Here is a 23,570-nt window from a genome sequence, read left to right as displayed (position 1 = left end):
CCCAGTAGCCTTTAACAGTAGCTTGAGAAAAATTGTTTTGGAAATCTTTGACTTGATGTTGAGCTTGAGACTGGATTTACCATTCTGCAAAACATAAACGTGGCTGATTCTTGGCAGCACTAGTTTTGCTTTTAAAAATGCAGTCTGTATCCGTGGCCAGTGAATCTTAATACTTCAGTGAGAAGTTTTTCTTTCATGTTGCTTTCTTCTCCTCTCTCTTGATGCCTCTACTCTGTGCCTTTGAGATTTCCACTGCTACCTTGTTGCAAAATGGGACAAATGTGAACCAGTCCCTGGGGCCAGTGCACACCCAGCAGAACGTCAGCAGTGTAATGTTGCAGTTCAGGTTGCGAGGTCTCTTGCAGTTCAATACAAAAAGATGCATAATTGGCTTGCAGGTATTGCCATGTAGGTGGCAGCATGTGAAGATAACTCAGCAATGGCATGCATGACTTCTTGCAGCTCTCAGGAAATGCCTGCAGAAGAAGCTGTAGGAAACACAAGCTGGGCATTAGCACAGCAACTTGCCAGTGCTTTTCCTGTGGGGGCTATAAGGCCTTAACAGGTTGCCATTCTGGTGGCAGACTGGTACTCCAGGAGGAGGGGAGGGCTGGAGTTTGCTGTTTGGACAAAGCTCTAAACAGCAGCAAGTTGGTGTTCTGAAGCTCATCTGGGAAGGAAGAATAACATTTCTTATCATGTTTTTGTCAGTTTGGGAAGCAGTAACATCTTTTCCTTCGTATTACCCTCAAAGTCAAACTGGCCCTTTAAGGATTAGAGAAGGGAGAAAAATGTCCCATCTGGTAACCAGGAAGGGCATGTAGGGAGCAGTTGCTCCCTACGACTGGATGATAGGTACCCAGAACTTTATATAAACTGATTATTGAAGCCAAGTGCAATGGGAAGAGTAATGTAAAAATCCAGGGAATGTATAGCAGAAAATGCAGCAGCATAGTAATGACTGGGGCTTGCAATTGTTGTCTGTCTTCACGAGGAACTTGACAATTGTCTGCCTTAATCCGTGTTTGTGCTAATTAACTCAATCTAGCAGTGAGTACAAAATCTCAGAGGTAACTATTATACTGCTGATCTCTTTAATGACATTTTGATACTTATATATCAGGCATTCTCTTGCATAAAGGTTTTTGTACCACTGTGATTACTCCATTTGTTTGTGTTGCTTAGACTTCTCCCTTCTTCCCTAGTGCTTGACACTGGAATCTCCAAGCCCAGAGACTTTTCTTTCTTTGTTTTTTGGCCAGTATCTGAGAAACTTAAATCTGGTCTTGATTTAGAGGTCCCTCAAAGGATTTCTCCAAATCCAGTCAGATTCAAAGAGACTGGCACTCTTTGAAAGCCATGTGCCTAACAGTCATTTTAGTTCATTTTAATCACTAGATATTATTAGACACTGGGCAACCTTAAAACTGGCATTATTCTAGCAAAACAGGGGGTTTCATTCTTGATCAGAAAACGAAAAGTATCAAGTAGAAAACTAATTCTAAAAAACACTTGCTAGTCAGACTATTCCTTAGCTGCATCAAAGTTGTACACCTAGTTTGTAGGGATTTGGAGCTCTCCATTAGCTGTTTCTGGGGGTTCTCTGTGGAATTGGTTGAAGTGTTTGAGCTCCTTAACTTTTTTTTTCCCTTTATGATGAACTGTCCTTTTTATGTCTCCCATTTGCTTAAACTTTTTTCCTGCTTTTGCCAAATGCTGTCAAGCCTTAGGAGCATGGAAATCTTATATTATATTAAACATGGCTTTGACTGATTTCTTCTCCTTTGTTTTCTGTTACTGGGTGGCTCCCTCTTGTCTGAACATCTTTGAATTTGTATTGCCTTTATATAGGTATATTCTCTGTGTGTGTGTGTGTATATTCACTTAAATGCATGCACAGAGATATATTTATACCTTTGTGTGTATATATAGACATAAAAATTGTTCTGAGAACTGACTGTGTTTGACTAACTGACTGAATCGTGTTTGACTAATAATTTCTAGTTTAGAAGAGCTCAGAGAAAGCACATAATATATATTCATATGACAGCTGACAGCCTTGGCATTCAAGTTGCTTCTGTAAACTATTTCCTTCTCAATTCTTTGGAGGTTTATGGATGTTTGTCACACCTGTTGGATAACCCAGTTTTTTCAAAAGCCTTTTCCTTAATGAATTTGCCAGAGTAGATTCTAATTTCCTTTTTTTTTTTTCTGAGGCTGTATGAGATATCTGGCAGAAGGCACTGTCTTTCATACCTGTAATGTGCTTTTTGTTAGTCCAGAACACCTAATTACACGTGGTGGAATGAACCAGAGGTGAGGAAGAACAACCAAATAGTGGGTTGAGTTGTTGTATGAAAGATTCTCCTGGTGGAAGTAGTCGCAAGTCTTTTCCATGCTGAGTTTCTGCGATTTGTAGTTTTGTAGGTAATTCTTGGAGAAATTGAGGAGGATTTTAGGGCTGATCAGCTCTGCTCTTTGATATTGGTTTTGATATTATGCCTTAGGGTAGGGTCTTGAACAAGATGCTTGGTTTGCCTGCCAACTTGCCACTGGGACATCCGACTGTATTAGGAAGGCATATATTTCTTGGTTGACTTTTGCTAAATTTCCTTAATTTCAGGGACTGACTTGCATTTAGCATGGTACAAAATGTAAGTGTTGATGTCCTGAAGCAGGGGGAGATGGTCTTGCTGCCTGTCCTTTTTAGCCTAATTCTTCTCAGAACCTTTTGAGCCGTGCTCCAAGGTAGGGCAGATGTGAACATAGTGAGTGATTCCTCTGGCTCCTTTGCTAAGATGTTTTATAGACTGACCTAACTTCTTAAATCAGTGGCTGTTGAGTAAAATTATTCAGCTGTGTAGAACCTGAAATGAGTTTTCAATTCCCTTTTTTTTTCCCCCTCTCTATTTCTGGTTTAGATCTTTGTGGTATTTCATAACTGTCATATTTCCTTGCGTGGATATTTTTGAGTGTTTAATAAGACTGATTGATACATATCCGTGCCCAAAAGAGGATGAGAAGTTACTGGAGGGATTTATTTCTGCATCAAATCGTATAAAAGTAAAGTAAATAAAGTTTTTGTTGAGTAATTGCATCTGTGGTTATGTAACTTTTGTTTTTCCTCATTAAGGTGGCAGAATTCAGAGGAGTCAAGCAAAGCATATATGGAAGCATAGAGTGATCACAAATAGGCAGTATACTGACTCTTTTTTGGAGGCTGAGCTGGCCTTTCTGCATGCTCTAATTGACGTCTAGTCTTATGTAGCCTTAGCTATAAGGGCATGTAGCCAAAAGTCCATGAAGACTCAGGATGGAAATTTACTCCCCTAGACTTAGGCTGAAGTTTAAAATCAACATAGAGGACATACTGAGCTGCATCTATAAGCTACTGTGCACTATCTCATGTGTGCTCTGGCAGCAGTGTTTTAAGCAGTGAAGAAGTTTGAAAGAAGGGAGCAACTGTCTGATTTGCAAGTTTTTGGTGTTTCTCTAGGTTCATATCCCTGTTAGAAAAAGACACATCCTCCACCTTCAAAGAGGCAGGAACGTCATCATTCTTTCTTGCAGGAGTGTTCAGATGAGTTGTCATGTAAGGGCCGTCCATTCTTGTTCCCTGTTAAAATCGGAACAATTTGGTTTCTTAACTGAACTTAAAAAAAAAAAAAGTTACTGTGTAGAAAGTTGAATTAACAGAGCTTTGAGCCCAATTTTACGTTGCCAGAGCTTGTGTGAATGTTTTGCACCAGGCTAGTAATGTGCTGAAGGGCCATCCCTAGAGATGAATTTAGTCACTACCATTCATTCAATCCTTGGCAGATCTGCTGTGCTGTCAACAAAGGAGCAATTAATGCCAATTATGAGGAGTTTTGTGATGTTGGTATCTCTGTAGTCCTTGCCTGAGGCCTGCCAAGCTCATTTCAAAAAGGGCACCAGTCAGCAGATAATGATTTATCAGTTACTGCTGTTAGGGCTCACAACATGCTGGGAAATTCCTTAGTTGTAGTTATGATCAGTCTCTGGTTTTGAGTAGGTTGTGTTTTTAGAAATAGCAGTTTTGTCTGCCTCTGGTAGGTCTGTGCAAGAGCAGAGTAGGCAGCAGATCCTCAGAGTGGTAGGTGCATGGAAATAGGAAGCTCTGTGATTTCTCTCTAGACCAGTGAGCCATCCAGTACATCTGATTGGTCACTTTCTGTTCTCCAGTCATTCCTCTATCAGCTGTAGCTACTGCTCTCATCTTCCCATGTTGGATGGCCATCAGGAAAGCAGTTTGTATTGCTTATCCTGAGGCAGGCATATACTTTGAACCATTATTGTGTAATGTCTTGCCTAGTTTGGATATATCCTGATTCAAAAATTCCTACTCACTCTGGAAGGTAGCGAACAGGCAGGAAAACAGTGGATGTCCAAACACCACTTTTTGTTTTCATGGCAAGGTATGCAGGACAGTCCAGTGATCCCAACATCATTGTCAATTTTCATCTTCCAACAGACTTATTGCCAGTTTATGGCAGAGTCTCTGCTTGAGAGCTGTGGTTCAAATATCCACAGATCACCCATGTCAAAGATGATAAATCAGTCCCGCCTTTTAGATGTTGGGTGGATGTTTCCGACTTCATAGAAATTATTTCTCCTTGAAAGTACAGCTATAAGCTTAAGGACTTTATAGGGCATAAAATAAACAAGAATCATCAGGGATTCCCAAATTCTTTCAATGTGTGACCTTTTCCTTTACAGTAGCCTCTCTTTAGAGGGGAAAAATAGGACAGAAAATGTCTTTTTTTTTTTAACAACAAGGAATGTCTTAGTGCATCATCTAAGAACCTGGACTCTTTCAGTGATCAAAAGTAGATAATGTTAGCCAGTTGTCTTTGAACAAGACCTGGGAAAGTTCTTTAAATGTGAATTATATTTGGAGGGTTGACTTCTGGCCTTATGCTGCCATCACAGCTGACCAGGCTGGCAATTCCTACATAACATGACTGTGCTATGCTGAGGAGTAATGAGCATTACAGAACAGTTTAGTAAGTTTTGATATGTAGGTATAGGAACAGAAGTCTTGGGACAGATCTTAGTTCTCCAACTCAGTCATGGACATAGAGGGATTAGGAAAGGAGATACTTTGCCCAACATTTGTAGTACTAATAGAAAATATCGATATCTTTCTGAACACTGTAGTTGAGTCTTCAACTGCTCTTACCCCCCGGATTTATCTGTGTGAAACTGCAACTGTATCTCTAGGCATACAGTCCCTATATTTTGGCAGCAGCTTCAGCTCTGTTTTGAAATAGATGTGGTTGTAAACTGCAAGTAAAACCAGGCACACGTGGCCACTGGATGTCACCATTCCTTTATACAAATAAGGTCAGCTAGCACATGTTTTGCATTTTCAAATTTTTCTAGTTATGGCTACTGGGTATGAGTATGAAGGCTGCAAATTTTTGCTTTGTCTTTGAATGCATGTCCAAAGTCTTCGTATTTTTAACTTACAGTGTCAGTCTTCAAGATAAGGGAAGGAGGGTGGGTTTCTCATGGTGCTTAATAAGGGGATGTGAAGTGTGTGGTGGTTGTAGCTTTAAGAAAAAGTAAAATAGCCCTTTTTTGAATCCGGGACAAAAACTGTGTGACTTTGAACCTTCTGTGTTGTCTAAATCTAGATGCCTAAGTTGGGGTGAAGGGCATATTTTACCTCATGATGACACTGGTGTTTAAATAATGCACTCTCAAAAAAGGCATAGTCCACATGAAACGCTAAAAGGCGTTTTCTTGCATTCCAGCTTAAAGGTAAATCCTTCAAGTTCTTTTTGACAGAACCCTTGTGTAGCTGCCATCCTGTCAGTAAGAGCTCTGTGTGCAGTACCTACCTCTGAAACATCATTGGTGGGGTGCTGTCATATGGTAAAGAAAACATGATTCCCTTTAGTAAACTGACTGGCTTGTTTACTTCATATAGTCCCAATACTGATGCCTTGGGACAGTTTTAATAATGAGAAGCGCATCTTTGAGGCATATTACTTAATTTTAAGCTAGTCGCTTGTCTGTGTGCTTTTGGCTTGAATAGGCAAGTAAAGTGAGTTTTTTCAGACTGCAATTAATTCCACATTTATTTCTCCAAATGCAAAGTTAGTTAGAGTCCTGTTCATCTTCTCTCAGTTGCACTCATACAGCTGGTCATGTGGAGTCCATCTAAAAACTAGCAAAAACCTGCCCACAAACCACACCAGAATCACCACACTGTTACTGATCTGCCAGGAGATGAAAACTGAAATGAGCATGTTCATCACTTTTTCCAAATGCTGACCAGTAAATTTAGTCACCCTAGAAGAAAGAGCACCCAGAATACTTTTTTAACCTTTTTATCCCATTACTTGACGCTCAGAGAAATTTTCTTTAGATTCCAGGTTGGCCTTGACAGTTCAGGAGTACTTCTAACATCTTACTAGATGCCGACATATTCTTCAGAGTATGATTTTGCCTTTTGCTGTCAGGCTGGTGTTTGGCACATATGACCTCCCTGGCTTCTCTGGTCACGTTGGTAGTTGGGCTGTGACTGACTAATGTTGATTGGGGCTTTATGCACACACATTGTAAATTTAGTGTGTGTCTGATACATGAATAAAAGCTGGTAGAAAGCACTTAGGATCAATCTGGGGTTTGTTCAAGTAGGGGATGATCATAGAGAAGGAATATTTGAACTTTCCCTGCAAGGAACAATGTAGAAAAGTGAATCTTTGAATTCAATAGCTATTGATTTATTTTAATTCAATAGCTGTTTCTTTATATTGGCCTCAATTAAGCACAACTGGATGGTGCTTAAGACAGATTACTTGTGGGGACTGAGAGAGAGATTTTTAAAGTGGGGTTTGAGACCTCCATGCATCCTTTCCTGTATCAGTAAGGCAATGTTTTCAGTTTCACTCAGTCCTCAGCCACATTATGCGTAATGCTCATGTACTACAGTAGTTGTTCTTTCATCCTGTTTTGTCTCCAATTTCTGGCACAAGGAATAAAATCAGGTTGCTAGAATGTTTTAGTTCTTCTGTCCTAGTCTTTCTCATGCCTCTTACTATGGCATAGGTTGTATTAGTATTTTCTTGTATGAAATATTTCCCATCAAAGTGAAGTGGTGCCTGAACTGTAGGTTCTTGAGAGACACAGAGCGGTTTGATGGCAAAGGAGTGGTTATTTTGCTGTGGTTCATTTTGGAGCAGCATTTGTCAACTGAGGATTTATCTGCCAAGTGACAGAAAGCAGCTTCTAACATTTGGTGCAATTGCTGGTGCAATTGCTGGTACGTGAGCCGATTTGCTGAAGTCAAAATCCTAATGAAATACATTGATTCTGTATTTCAGGATCTGGCTTTCTGTCCTCCCCCTTTGTTATTTTAAAGAATACATGGTCATAATCTTAGCAGCAAGCACAAGAGAACATGGATGGACATAAACATTTGACCTGCTGATGAAAGCTAATAATATTCAGTCCCAAGATCTGTAAGGAGAAGTGAGTTATTTAATGACATCTTGTGTTTGCTTTCTGTAACTTATATGCTGCAGTCTCCTCTGGACTTCTCTGTTCTCTGTAAGTTGTTTCAGAGATACTTGTGACAGTCAGGTTACCTTGGTTTGTTCCCAGACCAGTTCTGAAACAGCAGTATGGAAACAAGTCACTTGTGGAATATGTGGTAAGGTTTCCTGTAATGGAAAGATAAGCATTTATCCTCCCAGTTGATCCTTGAGCAGTTGCCCTCATTTGGCAAGCTCTTTCAGCTAACCCTGTTTCCTATTGCAATACATCTGGGTCACTGGAAAAATATGTGTTTAGGAGGAATGCATGAGCTAGGCAAACCAGGTTACATCACCCTCAGGGTTTGTCAGGCCATGACTGCTTCTTAGCTTGTCCCGAATCTTATTCGGGGAAGTCCGGGTAACTTGGATGTTACTTTCATCCAGTTCGTGTTCAAAGAGAAGGATGAGAGGTCGTGAAAACTCTTTTCTATGTGTTTATGAGCCCAGTGCTTGGTAACACCAGGAGGATGTTGGTCAAAGCACTTGCATCATCTTTGATTTGTTTAATTCATAAAGAGAACAACTGAAGTCAGTTGCATATGGTAGGAGTGGAATATGCAGTTACTTACATAGCCAACAGCATAAGCCTTGCCTTTACAGAATCATAGAATCAACTGAGTTAGAAAAGACCTCCAAGATAATCAAGTCCAACCCTTGATCCAACACTGCTGTGGTTACTAGACCATGGCACTAAGTGCCACATCCAGTCTCATCTTAAAAAGCTCCTGGGATGGTGAATCCACCACCTCCCTGGGCAGCCCATCCCAATGTCTGATTACGCTCTCTCTGAAAAATTTCTTCTTTATAGCCAACCTAAACTTCCCCAGCAGAGCTTAAGATTGTGCTCTCTTGTCCTACTGCTGGTTGCCTGGGAGAAGAGACTGACCCCCACCTGGCTACAACCTCCTCTCAGGGAGTTGTAGAGAGTGATGAGGTCTCCCCTGAGCCTTCTCTTCTCCAGGCTGAACAACCCCAGCTCCCTCAGCCTATCCTCACAGGACTTGTGCTCCAGTCCCGTCACCAGCTTCATTGCTCTTCTCTGGACCTGCTCCAGCACCTCAATGTCCTTCCTGAACTGAGGGGCCCAGAACTGGACACAGCACTCGAGGTGTGGCCTTGCCAGTGCTGAGTACAGGGGAAGAATCACTTCCGTGGTCCTGCTGGCCACACTGTTCCTGATACAGGAACATCAGTTCTTGCTAGTTGGTGAGGGAAAGGTATTCATGTGCCTTTGTGTTCTGGTGGATAATGTGTGATAGACAGGATACTCAGGAGCATTGCCATGCAAAGCCCATGTTGATTGTTCAGGTAGTGTGTGTAGCATCAAAACTCATAAGAAAAGCCTCATCTCTAAGATTCAGGTGCTCGAGGGTTTTTTGTGCTTCTGTCGTGTCACGTCATGCCATTGAATTTGTCCCATTTCCAACAGAACATAAAAGTGCAGGCACAAAAACAAGGCAAAGTTGGTATGAACTAAATGGACTTCTGTAATTGTCAAAACCCACTGTTGTGAAGTTGGATAGACAGGGTTTACTGATCACATGTTTTATTGTTTTACATGTCTCCTTTTGCTTGTACTACAAGAGGATAATGAAACCACTATAATTTCATTTCTACTCTTTTTTTTTCCTCTCTAATCTCTCATGTAAATCTTTTTGGTACATGAAACATGAATCCTTGGATAAAAGTAATCAACTTCAGTAACAGAGTACTCGGTGCAGTGACTTGTCATTGATATGATTTTCCCATCTTCTAAGAGGCAAACATTCAACATATTCATCAGGCTGTATCTACACTGAGTCAAACAGAATCCATATTCATGAAACTCTTTTCTCTCATGGGTTACAGGTTGCCTTATCAGGCATAAGTTAACTTTGATTTTTTAGGACATCTATTTTCTGTATTTTGAACTTAAACATTGAAAGCTCTGACCCAAGAAGAGATGGTGGTGGATTTTTATTGGCTTAAAGTGAAAATCATGGAAAGAACTTTCCTTGTTGCAGAAGGGAAAGTGCTGAAACACAAGTATGTTTTTTCTTGCATACATTTGCACCTGTGGAGTTCCAGAGCCATCTGGTATTCCCTCTGCACTGCTGGTAGTTGTCCCTCCTCATCCATTTCAAAAAGTTTATTCTCCAGCCTGGTATCCAGATGTCTTCACATTGTTACTCAGTTCCTGGGATGGCACTGGGAGAAGTACCAGCGTAGGCAGGGTTTCAGAGGCTGCTGCTCCTTCTCTCTGTTACAGAAGTACCAGAAGACCAGATACAAGTTAGTGGACCATTGACATTTTCTTAGTGCTGGTGCTATTAGCACTGTCATTTAAGCAATGATATTAAAAAAGAGCATCTTTTTGTAGGGAGGAGTGATGTAGGCAGGGCCTTGCAAGGTGACTTGGTCTATTAGGAGGTATTGGTAAGAGCTATTAAAATGTCCTCAAAAGAGAAGCCTTTATTGTCAAATAACAGTGAAAACAGATCTTGAATTCTGAGTATTTAACAACACACAAAACCAGCAGTGCTCTGTATATTGTGTATTCAAGGTGAGTATTTCTCTGCGTGTTACCATGTACCATTCCTTTACTCCCTGGACACTGCTGCTCTTTGCTGTGACAGGACAGCAGAGCACTGTGAGAGTAACATGCCTCACTCTGTGCTTGAAGTGACATCTTAAGTCACAGTAGTATTATTAAATCGCTGTAGATAAATGAGTTTTGGTTTCGGATGTTAAGATACATAGCCAGTGGATCTGCTGACAAGGACTCCAGTTGAAGAACTGGGAGTTCCATGCTGTTTCCATCTATGTAAAGTCTCTGAGTATCGTCTTTCACTATAGAAAGTTCTAGCTGATAGTGCACTGGGTGCAGGAGAGGTTACTTCTGGTCGATTCATCCAGCTTTCAAAAATAATTTTTCAGGTTGATACAGTTAATTATACCCATTCCCCAACATTAAATGTATTCACAGTCCTGATAAGATTTGCACAGAAGACTGCATTAAAATATCAGAAGTCTCTTTAAGACCTGTTTTACTACTGAAAATTCTCAGTTCTGCATTGAGGCACTATGTGATTATAGTACTTTGTCATTTAAGTTCTCTTTGTTCCTTCTTTCCTTTGCTAATGTATAATAAGGTACTTTATAATGTAACAAAGTACCTTATTATAAATCTACTTTTGTTGTTTCTGTGTTATGTTCACTTGAACCTCTAACCTGATCCTAGATATTAAAAATTATACTCAAGACTTTGTTTTGCCATGAATAAGTTCATATGCTTAAGTTGGAGATAACTGGGACATCAAAATACATGTAAATGGAATAGTTACAAATGTTAACACTGGCTTACTGTCGACAAATGGTTAATTTGTATTATTAATCTCTTAATAGTTGGGAATTCAGTAAGATCAAAGTAACATTTCTAAAAGATGCAGGTTGTTTGAACCTTTTTGATGTGTTGTTGTTGGAGGCTGAGTTTGGGACTTTTCAATTTTCACTTCTTGGGTTTTGGCAGGTAAGGGACTAATGAGTTAATAGGCTGCTTTAAATAATGATGCACATGTTACCTTGAAATACTCTCCTGATGAAAATATCGACTGGGCAGAACAATTATATCCTTGTCCTATTTATAATCAGCGAATGAATTCCTTATGTTGGAAGTCATATCATTGGACATCATAGTATCTCTCTCTGTGTGTGTGTGTGTATATATAAATATATATGTAGATATAGATATATATAATTAACATGACCTTAATCATAAGTTTGACAAAAGTATTAGTGCAGGAGTGCAAGGCCTAAATAATTTGTCAGCAGTTCACACTCCCACTAAAGGTGAGATTTAAAATGTCCACAGCTTTCTCATGCTTTAGGTTTCACTGAATGTTTTAATTGTGCTTCATGCTTCAAATCTATTGCTGATTTTGTTTTTCTTCTCTATTCTCTTTCAGAAAGATGAGGTGTATCTCAACTTGGTGCTGGACTATGTTCCTGAAACAGTATACAGAGTTGCCAGACATTATAGTCGGGCCAAACAGACACTCCCTATGATTTATGTCAAGGTAGGTAACTGATAGATGTGGTTAGGTAAAGAAGGATTTAATAGAAACAGACTCTGGGGATACACTTTTCTGACATAATAAGTTTTCTGTAATTTTTAAAAGCACATAAATCTTGAGGGAAGGAAAATTAGAATTATTAGTTTTTATGGTGAAGGAAGAATAGAGGATTGAGGCAAACAAGCACTCCCAATTTCTGATTTTGCATAAATCTTGGAATGGGTGAGGGAGACTGGGGGGGGGAAGTGTTTTGTTTTTGAAGCAGCTTAGAGACGGACACCAGCTAGATTAGCAGCTTTCAGTTTCCTGAGATGATGAAGATATAACAGAACAAAGGTCAGGAAGTGAAAGAGGATGTCAGGAAGATGTTCCCTTATCTCTCATTTTCCCCTTTTCCTGGCATGAGTAAGAATTCATGTGCTTTTGTTGTGGGCATAAAAGGCATATTTTTGTCCCCACTTGGAGCTCATTGACTCTTGTCTTCCAGAGCTACATGGGCAAGATGCTTGTATGCACATTGTAGCTTTAAAACCATACTCAAGTTGTCTACATCTTTTACACAATGTTTAAAATAAAATTTATTTTGCTGTCAAACGTGGGACCATCTGGGTCTCACAGTTCCATTTTGTATATCGTGCTGACCACAATCCACACACAAGTGAATGATGATATTTTCACCTGGCATTAACTTGTGAACATGGCATCCAGGTAATATTAAATGGAAATTAGCGATAAATTTGCCTGATTCATATTGATTCTCCAGACTCCTCTTTAAAAGTGTAATTCTTAATGTGAGGGTTGGCTTAAGAAAAAAACTTTAATTTGGTTGAAAGAAGATGAAAGTTAAAAAGTTGAAAGCTACAAATAGTAATTTTATCAGTAATGACATTTTGTGCCATAACTATAGGCATAAATTGCAAACGGCATGTCTCCGCAATAGCCAGCACCGGTGCCTGTTTTATAAGAAAGGACAGAATTTTATCATCCAGCAGTAACAATTCCTGTTGCAAGGTCACACTGTTTGCTCTGCTGGTGGAACAGCATGTCTTCAGTTTATGTACTACCCAAAAATCTGTTAGCTTAGCTTTTGATAAATTTTTTATATATGTTTTGTCAGTATTCTTGCCCTTATTGTTCTCTATTATGGGAACTTGAGAAAGTTGTCCTTACTTACACTTTCAGAATAAAATTTGCTTCAGCTCTTTCATCTTGCAGGATGCTTGGGACTTCCCATTCCAGGTAACCTGGAAGGCTGTTCTTACTTTTCTGGCAAGGCAAGCCTTGCACATAATCCTGTATTTAAAAAGATCATGTTACCTCAATGTCATTAAGGGTTTTGCAATTTTCCAGGCATCTTGGCTACACAAAGGTCAGATCATACATATTTGTTCATTTCTGATTGACACCCAGGCAGGTAGAGAGCTGGGTAACAAACTGTTAAAAAAACTGCTGGGAAGATGTTCTAGTAATCTTCTGGTTAATTTTTATTTGTAATTTCTAATATGGTCTAAGGAATTCTTGGAAATTTTGGGTTTGCTATGTGGAGATGAAAGGCATACTTTCTAAATCCCACATGTGTTGACTTGACCCCTCAAATTAGAGCCGTCTTTTGCATTATTTTGCAATACGCTTGCACAATACATACTTAACATGTCTAGAACAGGCAATTTGGAAAACATGTTTGTTTGCTTTTCTTTGTGCAGAGTCGTGGTTTTCAGAAACAAGAATGAAAACCAGAGACCTAGAGCCAAAATTCAAGTTATTCTCTTTCCATTTCTATGTTTCCCGCCAAACCAGCAACAAAAAACAAGGGGGAGAGAAAGTGTGACGACAGAGATAGTGGTGAAAGTGAGGCAAACATGACCTGATACCAATATCTAGTAATTGCACATGGTTTTATAGACAGTTAAAGGTGATTTGTGGAGAATGTGCTTAGAAAAGGAAAGTGTGGAGGTGCGTCTCTGGTGCAGTGTCCTGCCTGTGGCTTGATTTTAACTGGAACCTTGGTGGGGGCACAACAAAAATAATAAATAACTTGGCAAGTAAGCCTTCTGTCAGCCTTAAAGCAGGGTTTCTGTGCCTTTAGGACTAGATGTGCTATACAGCCCTAATTGTATTCAGCACCTCTTTGTTATCCATAACCACAAGTGTGTAGCTCCAGCAGCTGGACATCCTCCCCTTGCCTTGTAATCTTATCCTGTGAAGTTCTTGGCTTTGTAACATCTCTTCTTGCTGTATTCTTCCTTGCTAAGGGGTTAGTCTTGGAAAGGGGGCAAAAGAGACTCTCCCTCAGCATGCTTATTTGTTGTGCCTTGCATAAAATTATTCTGAGCATTTGGTTTTATTTGCCTTCTCTTTTTGTCCAGAGATCTGACTGTGTCCCCTCAGCACTGGGACATTCACTTCAGTGACAGGCTGAGACACTGTTCTTGTCTCTGAGCAACATTTAATATAACTTCATCTACTAAAGGGTTTTCTTTTGGCTCTTGAAGGGCAATTTTTTCAGTTGTTTGGTTTGATTTGGGTTTTTTTTTCATAACCTGGAATACTTCATGTCTATGAAGAGGCTGATTTATAAAGCAAACTGAAACACCTTTATTTTGTGTATGTTTTTTACAACTGCTGTTATTTATAAATGTTGGAAGACTGGCACAGTTACTCTTTTGGCATTATGCTGAGTTATGTAAGGACAGATGAACCACATGTGTGGGTATGTGGCACAGGGTGGGGAAAGTATGCAAATACCTTGTCCATCTTCATAGCACTAGTACACATTCAGTATGGTCTTTTTTGAGAACTTTTGCTTTTCTTCTAATAAGAGTTTGTGCTAAACTAATTGTTTACCCCGTCGGACTCGTGTTTCTGTGTTCCAGTTGTACATGTATCAGCTGTTCCGGAGTTTAGCCTATATCCATTCCTTTGGGATCTGCCACCGGGATATAAAACCACAGAACCTCTTGCTGGACCCTGATACAGCTGTTCTAAAACTCTGCGACTTCGGAAGGTAAGCATATCTGTGGCCTGAAACCTGGTGAAGAGGTCTTCCTTCAAAGTGAACCTGGGTGCAACTTTGCCAAGAAATCCTCTGTGTCCCTGAGAAGATCTTTCTTTATTTGTAGCTTTGAAAGAGAACTGCTGATATTCCGTTTTCCCCTCAAAATGAGTTCGGGGTGGGAGGGTGGGGGGAAAAAACTGGAAAAGGATATCAGGAGGGAAGGAATTAAAATTCAAGCCTGTTACGTTTTCAGGTATTAGAAAAATAAAATAAATATGGAGTCATATAGGAAAAATACTACACCATGGAAAAATACAACCAAATCTTGTAGCGAACTGTGTTTTGGGAAGAGAAGACAGGTGCAGTGGCACCGTATATTAAAAAGGCTAATGTTACTCTTTATTAGTCTACTTGCATGTACACCAATTCACTTCATGTTGCCAATACCATAGAGGCTCAAGATCAGAAGCGGGACTTCCAGTTGAAGCTCTTGGATAGTGGACATCTGTATTCTGTTTTCTGATGGCACATTTATTTCCAATGTCTGTTCAAGTGAGTCGCTTGTAGAGTCCAGCCCCCATCTTAGAACTGATATAGAAATTCTGGAAACCCACACTGAGGCAGGAGACAGATTTCTCTCTTGGAAAGTCCAGTCTTTAGATTGTACTATAACTTTGCAGACTAATATAGGTAGGGTATACGTGGAAGAAGTCATGGAAGCTGCTGTTGCTAAATGCACTTATCCATAGCGAGTGGGAATCTCAGATGGTGATTATTCAAGCAGTGCATCATCATGTCTGGTGGCTTGGGAATCTCCTCCTCAGCTCTGCCTCACCAGTGTTGGAGCAAAATACAAATCACACTGAAACTCAAAAATAATAATGCATTAAAAAGGTAGTATTTACTATCTGTTATCAGTGGGAATTTTTTAACTGTATTTTCTGTATAGAAAACAGAAAACTGAGACTTTTAAAAATGGGTGGTAGGAGTCCTTCTTCCCTGAAGGCTGAAAGGAGTGTTTAAAAAGCTGAACACTAGATTTGACTGGCTTGCCCTTCTGCAGTGTTCAGTGCTGCTTAGTTAAATGTCATATTTCTGAAAGGGCAATTTTGTTTTCCAGCTCCTTTTTTGCCTAATTTAATTGCTTGTTAATTAAGAAAGAAGTATAATATGTCCATACTCATGTTCCAAAATCAATGTCCTCTCATGGTCCATTCTTTTCTTGGATTCTTTCAACAGTAGTGGTTGAGGCAATACTGTAGGTATTTGTGGCTGATCTCTTGCAGTATAAATGAAGCCTTCATGTTAATCGTGAACCATTAACATGTGAATATAATGGCAAAGTTTATTTTCCTTTGTCTCCTCATACCCCTTTAACCTCATGCCACACTCCCTTAAATAGCAAAGAGACAGAACGTTATGATGGAAATTAAAAAGCAACCAAACAAAAAAGCAAACTAACAACAACAACAAAAAACCAAACAAACATAAACCCTCCACTTGCTTCCCGTGAGTATTCAGAGATTTTGAACCTTAAAAGTTAACTACATTTGACTGAACTGTTTTCTGTCCTCTTTGCCTTTGTAAACAAACCTTTGTATCTGGAAAAAGACAGCTGCCAGCCAAAAATCTGACCCTATTTATCAGCTAGATTGTAGTCGGAATTTCCTTTGCGATGTCCAGTGTAAGGAAGGTGCTTGAGGATTGGACTCATTTCACAGTGAATCATTGAGTCAGTGGTTTGCATCAGCTTAGAAGGACATGGTACTTCAGCATTTAGGAATTGGGAGTGGGTGAAGAGTGCCAAAGCTTGATGTTAGTCTGCACAGCAATATTGTAAAAATATTCATTACTGAAATGTTACCATTTCCTTTTCAGTGCAAAGCAGCTGGTTCGTGGAGAACCCAATGTCTCGTACATCTGCTCTCGGTACTACAGGGCACCAGAGTTGATCTTTGGAGCCACCGATTATACCTCCAGTATAGGTACGTGCATGTATTTGTTGAAATCTATCCCAACTGCAGGAGTTTTTATTCGGTAGTTAAGTGTCGAGGTTTACAGAGATCTCAAATATAATCCCCAGGGACTGAATTTTGTTGTAAATGGTTAAGGACCACTTCTTAAAGATGTTTTGTAGATGGCTGCTGTGATTTCTACACCTTTCAAGATTTCAGTCTCAATTACACTAGGAAAGGGATTTTTTCAGTGTAGAGGGGAAAATCTGATTACAAAGTAGGAAAAAAAATATCAGTGTAATTTTGCCATTTAGTTTAAAAGTAGGTATGAAATCTTAAACTAGAAAAGTATTTGATGACTTGAAGTGTAAAGAATTACTATAGAAAATCAGTTACTGCTTCTGATATGCTATGATTTAGACACAAATAAGTCTGTGATTTATTTACTTGGCTTTTAGGAAAGAGTTTATGGGAGGGGAAATGTGTCCTAATGATTGACTTTAAACTCTCCTTACAGTTTTACTATATTGTGTGCAGCAGTCCTTCTAATTCAACTTGTTCTGCTAACTTTTGTGGTCTTTTAGTAATAATTTTGGAACACGAAGACGACTTCTTTCTAATACCTGACACATAGCTGTGGCATGGAAATATTAGGCTAAAGATTTTGCTAGAGGACAGGTTTTCTTAGAGTAGAGTCCTAAAAATAAATAGGATAATGAAAAATCTTAAACAGCAACGTGTTGGATGGTTGTGAGTAACTACTTCTGGTTTTTAGTCAAGATGTTCCCTGTGCCCCTTCTGAGTTCTAGTGTTAAAGAGACTAGATTTGGCTCTCACCTTAGCACAATACTGAGGAACTTTTTGCCTTGCTTATGGACTTGATTCACTTAGGCAAGGTTTAATGTTTTGAAAAGGATTTGAGGATCATGATCAAGTCTTGGCAGAATGTTTTTATAACCACTTAAAGTATATTTAAAGTTGTTATGTTCTAACTAGTGTGAAAGTGAGTGGCTGGCTGGCTTGTTTCAACTCTGCAGTTCTTTGAGGGAGGGAAAAAAAACCCACCAAAATGTGTTCCTGAAGGCTTACCTGCTCTCACTCATTTTTTTTCCCATCGGTTATCATTCGGTATGTATTTTAGCAACACTTAACATATCTCCCCGGTAGGAAAAAGAAGCAGAACCAAGAGAAGTCTGGGGAAAGTAGTGCCACAATAAATATAAAAGGGCAGAACATATGGTTGGTTGCTGCCAAAAATGGCGGCCCCAGCCCCACTCTTGCTCCTGGATACCCTGGATCTCACAGTTTATTGTTTAATACACTGATTCAGCTTCAACTGATGAGAGACTCGGCAGGTTAACTTTCTGCTACGTGAGTGAGTGCAATCAGCATTGCTGTGTAGTCAAATAAGCAGCAGGGCCCAGGTAAAAGCAAAGTGTCAGGAGCTCATGAGTGAGAGGAAGGTGGCTGATCGCTTTTGACATCTTTTTGCTAGCGGAGAGCTAATAGGTTGTCTCTGCTGCATTATCAGAGTGCAGAGACAACTTGTTTCAGAGGATAACTGCATAAACCAGGTCTTTTATGTGTCACCAGAAGAGACTGTTTTATAGATAAGCCCGTTAGGTGTCTCTTGTTCCAACTGTGTAATGACTTTAAACTTGTGCTATTTGTCAGACCCTTTTTCAAGGTGCTCTTTCCATTTTTGTTGTCTTACATACTGGTCTCTAAAATAGTTGTAATAAAAATTACATGCTGAAGTGAGGAGTCCATTTTTCACCTGCCAAAAAAAAAAAAAATCATGGATTTCAGGTTTTGTCCAGTCTTTCTTGTACCAACCCTCCAACTCATGTCCCTTAAGGTCCTTTTTCTGAAATTTGCACAGAATGGCATAAAAAAAAAGTTCAGCTAATACTCTTTCCTTTCTTCCTTCCTGTCCTTTCCACCTTCCACTTTTTTCTCAGCAGAATCTTTGCATTTGGGAGCTGAGAAGGAATAAAATGCTTTTACAAATTTAATGGTTTTCACGTTCTGCAAATAAGTTAGAAATTCTAAAGGTTTAGTTGTTTGATGCTGCTGTTTCCAGTGGTAGTAAATATTCCTTAGTTCTTGCTGGATAGGCAGCAACAGTGCTTAGTGAGAACTCTACCTTATTTCACTTAGGATTGTTCATCCAAACTCAACCAGCTTGTTGGAAAACCAATCAACAAGCACAGATAGGTTTATTAAAAGAGAGGAAGGAGCACTTAATTATTAGTGCTTTATCCGTTGCTCAAAGTGTAGGGAACTGTGAAATGCTATAGTATGATAATACTGCATTTTAAACTTTTTGGTTTTAATGTTGATATGCTTGGGTTTCTAGTTCGTTTTCCTATGAATTGTTAGCATAACAAGCTTTTCCTGCTATAACCTTTATCACTATAAGAATCCACTTGTGTGTGTGTGATAACAAAAAGTCAACTTACAATTAAGGTGGGGATCTTCACTATTCTGTTTAAATATCCTCTCTTAAAACTGCATTAAAAGTAAAATCAGTGAAGCCAAAAAGTGTTCTAAGTAGAAATTTTTTTGTATGTGATCTGCAAGGCTTCTAGGTTTTTCTGAGGGTTTTTGTTGTTTGCTAACGTTCCTACAGGGCTTATGGTTATAATGAGCTGTAATATGGTAATTTTTGGAAGTATTTCTGAGCAAGAAGTGCTTTTTAAGACTAGGCAGTGGCACCGATGGCCCCAGAGTGTCAGCACAGCCAGCTGCATCATGACCATTTGCATAGTTAGTCATCTTGTAATGTGTTACATCAGTGTTTCAGTCATCACTGTAACCAGGAGTGGCATTGCACTGTCTGGCTTCACATAGGTTGTCTTTAAACACCTGAATTTGGCCTTGCAACAATACTTGCTCTTCAGTGTGGCAGAAACTAAAGTTTGTTCCAGAATGTGTCTTTTCATCGTGGGTGTCACAAGAAAACTATAAGCTGGCTTTTGAATTGTAGGATCTTGATTATTTCCTCAAAATGCATGACTTAAATTCTAACCCAAAGCGTCCCTTCAAAAAATAGTTCACAGCCAGGAGTTTTTTTAACTTTTGTGAAGTACTGCATTAGTGCTGTATTTAAATATACACCATAGTAAGAGTAGCATCAAATCACATTTACTGCAGTTAATGCCTCTCTGTCTGCCTCCAGCAGACCCGGGACTCTATTTTTAAAATGATGACCTGGGAAGTGACCTATTCAAGTTTTTAAATAGCCGCTGTTGCCAAATAGCTACAAATCCAGGCCTGTAACAGCTCTGTCATCTGCCTCTGTTACAGTTTTATGGGATTTTTTCAGTGGTCAGGCACAAGTATCCATGTCAACTGGGTGTCTTCATAGCTTGTACGGTTTGGGCCTTTGTGCACCTATGGCTTTGAATTCTGCAGATGTGTGGGTGTCCCTAAAGCTTGCTGGGGATGGTACTTTGTTTGTTTCCTGCAGCTGATACACAGGAGGGGTTTTTTTGTTGTTGTTGTTGTTGTTGTTGTTTGGTTTTGTTTTGTTGGGGTTTTTTGTGGTTTGGCTTTGGTTTTTTTTTTCCAAACCAAGCTCTTTCAGCTGTCCTTTGACAGTTTTTTGGCTGAAGCTTCTCCTTTGCCAGTCTGTGTGTGTTGCAGCATCTCAGAGTATGTTGATGGCATGCTGCTGGCAGTTCTGGTCATAAGGGAGATGCTGCCTGCTGAAAAACCATGGGATGGCTGCCCACATTCCCCTACATTGTCCTGGGACAAATGTAGGCACTGGAGCAGGGGTGAGTGCAGATGTTTGTGTTGCCATGTGATCCTTTTGTGTAAAAAGCAACTGTGCAGCTGAGCTTTGCCCAAAAACGTGCATTTTTTTTTTCAGTAGATTAGGTGGCAGGGCAGTGGTGGTGCTTTGGCATAACAAGAGTCTGCTGGGCTCAGTGTGTTTTCTCCATCACTGCACTGGCAGGAGTTGGGAGCATTCCAGAGGGAACGTTTATAGCTACTGGCAGGGAAAGATTGATCTGCATGGCTCTATTGCTGGCTTCTCTTGGAGTGTCCAAAAATAAGTATCATGAAGTGGTTCATTCACTTTCCTAGTGAGTGCTAAGACAGAGGGAGAGAGTATTTGACCTCAGCAGTCTGGAGCATAAGCTCCTCTGCAGGCATATGTAGCTGGCCTAACTCAGAGTTTCTTGGGGAAGAACCATTACAAGGTGTGTCCCAAAACTGTTGCCAAACAATAAAAAGTATTTGCCTCTGTCAGATGGCAATTTCCAGTGCTGAAAATAAGCACATGTTAATTCACAGAACTACTCTGTCATCTGTCATTGTAGTTTCATCTCTTCATTGCAAAAGAACAGAGATACCTGTGTTTAGCTTTTGTTCCAAATACTGGAACAAACATGTCTTTTCAAGCATTTTCCTCTTTCAGCCTTACTCTGTCTCTGCTATCTGTGGCTTGATGTGCAAAACTTGCACCATCGCATGCGTGCATGTAATCCTGAATTTTACTCTTGCTGTGACATCCCAAAATTTGTTTCAAACAAGCAGCAGTGAAAAGCACTTTGGGGTCTGGTATTTGGCAGCTAGAAGCTGCTAATTTTATGACTTCCCAGAGCTGCTTTTCTGACTCTTGGTTTCTTTCCTGCTAGTTTGTTTCCACAGTTTACAGAGCAGCAACTTTGAGTCACCTCCAGGATGGAGGAAGTCCATCAAGATTAAGGGATAGTGAGGCAAAGAGGAATAGATAAGAGTAATAAAAAAAGTAGAAAGGTAAATATGCCCCATAAAGCATGAGATAAATGAAAGTTCTTAATTTGTACAAGATGGATGTGATAAACCCTTTTTTTTTTCCTTTCCTCCTTAATTTCCTCCATATAACAAGTTAGAGGAGCTAGAGTGTAATACAATGAAAGCTGCTCATTCTGTGAAGAAGAGGGCCAACTTTTCAACTTGGATAAGTAGAGTTTGAGATTACAAAAAGTGAAATTCATTGGACAGGGTATTCTGTCGCAGACAACTCAAAATGACCATTGCACACTAGTAGAATTAAAGCCAAGGAGTGTATTTTGCAGGTGTTTCTCCCAGATGCCTCTTCCTGAGTGAAAGAGAAATATTCCTTTTCTTACGTTCTCTACTGCTAGAATGCATTCAAAAGCAAGGGTATCATACAGCTTATATTATTAGACAATGTCCATCTAGCAGCTGTGAGCATCAGTAAAGTACTAGAAATTTAATTGATTAAAGTTTTGTAGTATAAGAGGCTATATGAATTTTTGCGTGCTTGAATTAATGGAGGTAGGTCAGGTGATAATGGTATTTGTCTTAAGTGTTCTCCAGTCTAGGAAAGATGTTGCATTAGCTACCATTATAATGTGTGAAAGCTTTCTGAAATAAGCTTACTTGAGGGTTGCTTTTGACTGGCAGTTGTATTTATTGTCTATATTGTTCAGACTACATTTCACTGAAGGTGTGAAGAAAGTACCCTTGCCTGCTTTCTTAAAATGAATAGCTTTCAGTATTTTCTCTTAAAATTTCACATTGTCCCAGCTAGTTTGACATAAGAATTTGTTGACTTGTTTTCTGTTAAGATTCTCTCTTACCTTGTTTATTACCTAGTTTAAAGCATGTGAATGACAGTCCTAGTTTGCTTTAATTAAATTACACATACTGAAAAGAAACAGTTCAGAAAATGCTTCTGCTCCCATGGGAGCAGGTAGTTACACCACAAGCTTCCTCCAAAATATTATTAACCTATAAAGGTTAGCTCTGACTGTGCTAAGACAGAAAAGTATCTGAGAAGGAGCTATCAAAAATTGATACCTTATCATTTCCCATAAGTAACATGTCTTTAAATACAGAATTTAGTACTTTGTTTACTTCAGGCTTGAGGAAAATGGTATATCCTGATTTGATACATAAATTTTAAAATGCCAGATTTAAAGGGTGGGGATGAAAAAAAAAAAAAGTCAAACTGTCCTGGAGCCACATTTTAGTCCTGTTAAAGTCAATGGCATAAATTTCATCAAGTTTCATCAGAGATGAAATTTTTTAGTTTGTTCCTTATTGTACATTGCTCACCAGAGTTATATAAACATCTGTATAAATTGTGTTTTGTTTCTGTTCCTGCTTGGAGCTGCTCAAGTTAGCCTCCACTCTGGCTTTTGTTGAGGATGCTTCAAGGATTTGTTCACTTCCTTGCCCAGGGAACATTGCCCAAGTCCTAATTTGGAAGTTGGTGAAATTACACGCCTGGAAAAAAGCTGGGGATTTTGGAATGCCTGAGTTTTACTTCAGCGTATGTTTAAAGTGTTAGCAAGGAAAATCAAGGAACAGTAAATAGACTTTTAACAAGACATTAAATTACCTGATTTGGAAGATTTCAGTGCACAAGGAACTACTACATAGGTTTCTGATGGATGTGTATATTTGATGGATTAAACCTACCATGAATGTAGCAAGTATTCTCAGACATTACCAGCTGTTTCCTGGTACATCCTTTCTTTTTTATCTCTCTTCCCATATGATGCCCTCAGCTTTCTCAGGTACCCTCTGCTGTTTGTGCTTGGCCTTCTTGCTTGAGCAAGGACCTGCACATTCTTTGACTTGTTTGCAGTTACAGTTTGGCAGGGCTGGGGCACACATGGTGCTTCTCACAGGAACTGAGCCCTCCTCTCCTCAGCAGTAACACTGATGCATGCTCTCCCACTGTTTTTACAAAATTTCTGTGATGGATTTCAAGACTTCTGCCCATCAAACTTGTCCAAAATTGGCTGGTGGAGAGTGCAAAGACATTTAGGGAAACTGGGAAAGGATAAAACAGCAAAAGCCAGCTTCTAGAGCAGCCAAACCAAAAGGTTATTTAAAACAGTTTTAAAAAGCCGCAGTCTAATTTGAAAAAAGTCATGTTTAGCGTAGTTTCAGAATTTTAAAAGGAAGTGAGTTGTGAATGATGACTTACTCTTGTGTCAGCATTGGGTTTGTGTATATTCTGTCAAATATTTTT

The 23,570-nt window shown here is 39.5% G+C and overlaps 1 protein-coding gene across 2 annotated transcripts in view; it reads left to right on the top strand.

The window, feature by feature from the left end:
* Nucleotides 1–23,570, top strand: part of GSK3B (glycogen synthase kinase 3 beta) — a 154,883-nt gene that overhangs the window by 85,814 nt on the left and 45,499 nt on the right. For both annotated transcript variants that reach the window (XM_017814730.1, XM_017814728.1), the window contains exons 4-6: nucleotides 11,510–11,620; nucleotides 14,491–14,621; nucleotides 16,491–16,597. In XM_017814730.1, the coding sequence (XP_017670219.1) occupies nucleotides 11,510–11,620; nucleotides 14,491–14,621; nucleotides 16,491–16,597 (349 nt within the window). The remainder of the gene's footprint in view (nucleotides 1–11,509; nucleotides 11,621–14,490; nucleotides 14,622–16,490; nucleotides 16,598–23,570) is intronic.

This window comes from Lepidothrix coronata, unplaced genomic scaffold (genome assembly GCF_001604755.1).
Source record: "Lepidothrix coronata isolate B3197 unplaced genomic scaffold, Lepidothrix_coronata-1.0 Scaffold46, whole genome shotgun sequence".
Lineage (NCBI taxonomy): Eukaryota > Metazoa > Chordata > Aves > Passeriformes > Pipridae > Lepidothrix > Lepidothrix coronata.
This window is presented reverse-complemented; position numbering and strand designations above follow the sequence as displayed.